General features: G+C 37.7%; 1 protein-coding gene across 1 annotated transcript in view; it reads left to right on the forward strand.

Annotated features, from left to right (window-relative positions):
* The window catches only part of LOC122071517, a 64,742-nt gene extending 59,530 nt beyond the window's left edge, over positions 1-5,212 (forward strand). The window contains exons 12-16 of the mRNA XM_042635919.1: positions 3,461-3,514; positions 4,014-4,259; positions 4,356-4,420; positions 4,551-4,685; positions 5,053-5,212. Of these exons, the coding sequence (XP_042491853.1) occupies positions 3,461-3,514; positions 4,014-4,259; positions 4,356-4,420; positions 4,551-4,685; positions 5,053-5,212 (660 nt within the window). The remainder of the gene's footprint in view (positions 1-3,460; positions 3,515-4,013; positions 4,260-4,355; positions 4,421-4,550; positions 4,686-5,052) is intronic.
* Positions 5,213-6,000: the final 788 nt, after the last annotated feature.

Here is a 6,000-nt window from a genome sequence, read left to right on the forward strand (position 1 = left end):
CCTTCAGGGACTTTAGCTAGGTTTTTTCCTTCTTTTAAGCAGTGTAATTTGAGTCATTTTATTATTTTATTATTTTATTATTTTTTTATTTATGAGGCATGTTTATTGGCAAAAAAAACCATAGTTGTCACGGTGCCAAGGCGAACCAAGGCGTTGGTGGATTGCCTAAGTGCTTAGGCAACAACTCGTTCGCCTTAAGGTGAACAAGGCGACCAAGTATTTATTTATTTATTTTTATTTTTTCTCTTTTCTAGTATTATTTAGTATGCTACATATACCTTGTATCATAAAAAAAATCAATATTAAGCCACATCAAGTTATCAAAAATCAACATTAAGCAATATTAAGTCATAAAAAATTAAGATTTAGAGAAATACTTATTCTATAATAAGTTTGACTGGTCAAATGATTTGTTTTTACATGAGATCTTTTATATTAGGTATAACACAAAACCAGCTTTCCAACAAGTCTAAGATTAATAAACTATGGATGAAACTTATTTTAAAGTGCGTGAATGCTATTAAAATCACCTGAATGAAAATAATTTTATAGACATCAAAACAAAATATTATTTTACCAGATTTTTGGTTTTTAGCAATGTTTAACCATGATAAGATTTATAATATTTTCAAAATTGAGAAAAATCCCAACATTTGAAAGTTGAAAATCGCCCCTACAACCAAAAATCAATTTTTGTTCTTGGACTGGAGGATTGACTTTTTATCCTTTTGGAATTTGGTTTTTAAACTATTTTTATTGGATTCAAATAGGGGGTATTTGCTTTTTTACACCTCATCAAGAGATGGAAGAGGAGATCGGCCCAAGATTTGTATCTGGGTTGGCTTATACTCCGGATTCAAACTACTGAGTAAGATAAGAACATGCTCCTTGGTAAACATTAGCTTCATCTTCGGGATTGGACAATTGGAGGTCCTTGTAGTAATCATACTATTCCCAGAGACCAATGACAATGTTGTAGTACTCAGAAATGGCCATATCTCCTTGCTTCATTGTAATGACCTTCTGGAGTGGTTGATAGACCTTAGCCGACCACCCACTAGGTCAAAGGTTTTGGCAACACTATCCTAAATGTCCTTGGTAGTCTCTTTTCTCATAAGCCTCCTTCCAGCCTCAGGTTTTATAGAAAATATCAGCCAAGTTATGACAGGGTTGTTCTCAGTCTTCCATTTTGGATACGTTGGGTCATTTTAGTTGGGAGCTTGGAAGGTACCTGGAACATACCCCAGTTTTCCCCTACTCTGCAAGGAAAGCTTCACATAGTGAGCTTAATCCAAATAGTTGGTGTTGTCCAGCTTCGCAATAGAAATCTGAGTATTTGGATTCTTAGAAGTCATCTGAGTAGGATGAGCACTACACGATGCACTGGTATAACCTTCACCAAGTCCACTGCCAATAGACATATTGTATAAAAGAAACCACACAAGATGGGGAGTACACACTCTACCCAAATCTTCCTTTCCAATGCTCAGAAACAAATCTAGCCAGGGCAGCAAACACACAACACCAAAAATCCAACTCAAATGAACATTTCAGGTTGAACCATTACTCCATAACACTTCAATAGTCCAAACAATACATCTCATCAACCCAAGATTACTGGAATCCACCACAAATTGCATTTCAGATGTAAAAAAGGCACAAAATAGGGGAGGCGTACCTTGAAAGAGAGCAAGATTTGAGTTGTGGAGTCATAAATCTATTCTCCTAGAACCAAGGGCATACATAGGTGGTAGGTGTGCCTTGGGAAATCCAAAAGAGCCATACACCAATTCTAATGGTGGTCAGGTGAGAGAGAGAGAGAGAGAGAGAGAGGAATCCCAAGAAGAAGCTTGCGGTAGACTTGTAGAACCTGATTTTTGTTGATATGAGTTCCAAACAGCTCCAATATTCTCTGTCTTCACATAGAACTTCTTAGGGTTGTTTTGACCTTTCTTTGAACTCATTTTATGAATTCTTCAAGCTTTTTACATAATGGTCCCTTCTTTGGAACCCCTTTACAATCTAGGGTTCCAAAGAGAGAAAATGGAAGTGGGAAGCTTAAAGAACGACTCTCAAACTAAGATCGTAGAGCTTTGATACCAAGTTATACTATAGAGATTAGAAGAGAACAAGAGAATAAGAGAGGAGAAGAGAAGTTTAGGGAAGAAGGTGGAAGGAGAAGAATAGAGATGGGAGGTAGAATGTTGTTATGAGAGAATGATCTGTCTACCACATATATTGCTTCACTAATATATTATATGGAATTACATACACCTCCCTAGGGAGGTAAAAAAGATAAAAAAAAGAATTACAATTAAGGCAACAAGTAACATAACTAGTTCCTAAACTATCCTTAGTACTCAAAACTCTAACAGTATCACCCTCTCTAGGCATCTCACCTCTCAATTAAATTGCATAACTACATGAAGAAAACTTCAAACATTGATTATCGCAAATCATTGGGAGGATCTCTCCCTTCTTGTATTAATAACTTTCAATTACAAGGAGAAGAAAAATAGTCAATTAGAAACCGTTCGCATACCTATAGAAGGCTGCCAAATCATGACTAGATGCCCCCCTACAAATTAGAAAGTATAATAACAACCCAATAAAATATTGTAATTGGAACCTAATTAATGCCTAGTAATGGAAACAGAAACAGAAACTGAAACTTAATAATATCTTCCTAGTAGTCAATTACAAGAATAGAAATAAATAGAATATGACTTCAAAAAAACTATCACACAAGGCAGCAATTATCTTGGGCTTATCTCCCATGCAAGCTGTCCATGGCTTATCTCCCATGCAAGCTGTCTATGGGTCCACAACAGCTGTCAAAATTATCTTTAAAAATATTCTCAAACCAAGGAAGTAGCCACCCTAAAATATCTCCAAATAACAGTTAGCTGGGACCCATGGATTTGTTAAATCCTTCGCATATTAACTTCCACGCGGGCTGTAAATATTCCCTAATTTATCTCCATGCTTTGGCCAAATGGGGCCCACAAGATCTAATATATTTTCCACAGTTTCTTCATCCATGCAAGTTGTCCTTAGATCCCTTATAATATGCTCCATTGAATCAATAAAGAACCAGACCATACCTGACAGGCTGTCTTCCCACAGCAGCTGAATCTCACAGCTATTCTGGACTGGTTTTTGGGCCTTCTTCCTGCGGCTACACCGGTGCTAGAACCATTGATCTATATCATGTAGAGTCTCTTCTCCATAATATTGATAGTAATACTTCTCATCAGTTGGTATAATGTAGAATGAGTATATTTTGCACAACTGCCACCATCATTTTTAACGTCATGTCACAATAATCTGAAATGTGGGGTTTCAATGAATCCTATCCAATCAAATGAATATCCTTTATAAGGAAATTGTAGGATGTTCTTTGGCGTTTGCAGTCCTCATTATTCCCCTATTGTTGTTTATTTTCTTTTTCCTTTGTCAGACTATTTATCAGCGTGTCGCTTCTTATGAGGACCCTGAAGATTTTAAGCAAGATGTGAGGTAAATTCTACTGCTTGATCCATATTTAACTATTTTGAAGAAAGATTTAAGATTTTCAGGTTTATTTTATCCTGGTTATCTGACAATTAATATATACCTTTAGTTGAGTCTGATTATCTGTATCATCTCCATGGAATGAGCAGATAATATTTTAGAGGCTACATAAGTTAACTGCTGTTATAGTACATAAAAATTAATTTATGTTGCATATTCTGTAAATAAATAGGAAATTGAGAAACATGAGAACTAAACTGAAACTGAGGTCCTTCATATATTTTTTGGGTGAATAAGAAATTCATTACCAAGGGAGAGAAATAATTGGGGGGGGGGGGGAATATACAGCCCTGAAGGGAAAAAGAAAAAACAAAATCATTGCTCTTAGGAAAGATATTAGGACTTATACTCCACACCCATATTCCATGTTGTTTTATGATTCCCTTTCTCCCTCCTATCATGCATTTGTGTCCTCTCTTTCTTCTGTTCATATTCCGCAGAATTGGCAGGAAGCATATGCAGATGGAAAATGGAAGGTAACAATGGTGGAAGAAATGGGAGCCCTAAAAAAGAATGATACATGGGAACTTGTGACTCTTCCTTCTAGAAAGAGACCAATTGGGTGTAAATACGTGTTTGTGGTAAAACAGAAATTGGATCGCTCAGTGGACAAGTGCAAAGCTAGGCTGGTGGCTAAAAGGTTCACTCAGACATATGGAATCGACTACCAAGAGACATTTGCACTGGTTGCTAAGCTGACTTATGTTCGAGTTTTACTCTCGTATGCAGTAAAACTAGGATGGGATCTCTAACAACTTGATGTTAAGAATGTTTTCATCCAGAGAGAGCTCGATAAGGAGTACATGGATATTCCCCAAGATTCTCCAGTGAGGGAACTTAGGGCAAGGTCTGCAGATTGAAGCATGCTCTATATGGGTTGAAACAGTCACCATGGGCATGGTTTGGAAGTTTCACAAGGCAATGATCTCTGTGGGGTACATGCAAAGTAATGCTGACCACACATTGTTAATAAAAAGGTCTAGTGATAGAGTTACTATTCTCATTGTCTATGTGGATGACATTGTGGTAACAAGAAATGACAGTGTTGAGATTGGTGGTCTCAAGAGCTTTCTTGGTCGAGACTTTGAGATAAAAGATCTTGGAAAACTAAGGTACTTTCTTTGGATTGAAGTTGTTCGGTCTTCTAAAGGCATCTTCTTTTTCTCAGAGGAAGTACATCCTTGGTCTGTTATCTGAAACTAGATTGTTGGGTTGTCATCTTTCGGATACTCCTATGAAACTAATACTCGGCTCAAGGAAAAGGAGGGTAAACTAGTGGACAAAGGCCTTTATCAACTGTTGGTTGGAAACTTGATCTATCTCTCCCACACGGTTTGATATTGTTGTGGCTGTTAAGCTTGGCAAGTCAGTTTATGCATGATCCCTATTCCTCCCACATGGAGGCCGTTACACGTATCTTAAGGTAATTGAAGTTAGCTTCAGGAAAAGGGATCTTTTATCTCCTCATAATCATTTTAGAGTTGAAGCCTATACAAATGCTGATTGGGCTGGTCCTGACAAAAAGTCCATCTCAGGTTGTTATACCTTTGTGGGTGGGAATCTTGTCACCTGGCGCAGTAAGAAGCAAAATGTGGTTGCTAGGTCCAATGCTGAAGCAGAGTTTCGTGCAATGGCATAGGGGATTTGTGAGTTGTTGTGGTTACGTATGTTGTTAGATGATATTGGTGTACCTGGTCATCTTCCTATGATGCTTTACTGTGATAACAAGGCTGCTATCAGTATTGCACATAATCCAATACAGCATGACCGTACCAAACAAGTGGAGATTGAGAGACACTTCATCAAATAAAAGTTGGATGCTGGTTTGATTTGTATTCCCTTTGTGAAGTCTGATGATCAGTTAACTGATGTGTTCATAAAAAGGTTAGTCGGGAAGGTGTTTCCCCTTGTTTAGTTAAGTTGGGCATGTGTGATATCTATCTGCCAACTTGAGGGGGAGTGTTAGAATGTGTTTAAGTGTTGTAGGGGCACAATCGTCCTTTCCCCTCTCCACCGACCCTATTTAGCGTGGGGCGGCTAGATGGGGGGTATACTTGTAATTTTTTATTTTCTTTGCTTATTATAAATAAATGGCTTGTGTGATCAATTAGATCATTCAAGTAGTCTCCCTATTCGTGCTGTTAAGATCCTCCAATTATAAAAATACTGTTGGAAGAACCTGACAACCTGAGAGCCATTTCCAATCCAAATTTTGGATTTTCCAGACTAGTTCTGTGGAAAACTCCATAACTCTCTCATATGGATCTAGATTGAGCCGAAACGAAAAGGCTATGGACCATGACTCGAAGCTCTACTAACTTCCAGAACAACCCGTCAACAGTCTCAGGCATGTAAAATGACCAAAATTCCCCTGAACATTGCGGAAGCCATAACTTCTTCGTCCGATATCAAAACAGAACAAATCCG

This window comes from Macadamia integrifolia, chromosome 1, assembly GCF_013358625.1.
Source record: "Macadamia integrifolia cultivar HAES 741 chromosome 1, SCU_Mint_v3, whole genome shotgun sequence".
Taxonomy (NCBI): domain Eukaryota; kingdom Viridiplantae; phylum Streptophyta; class Magnoliopsida; order Proteales; family Proteaceae; genus Macadamia; species Macadamia integrifolia.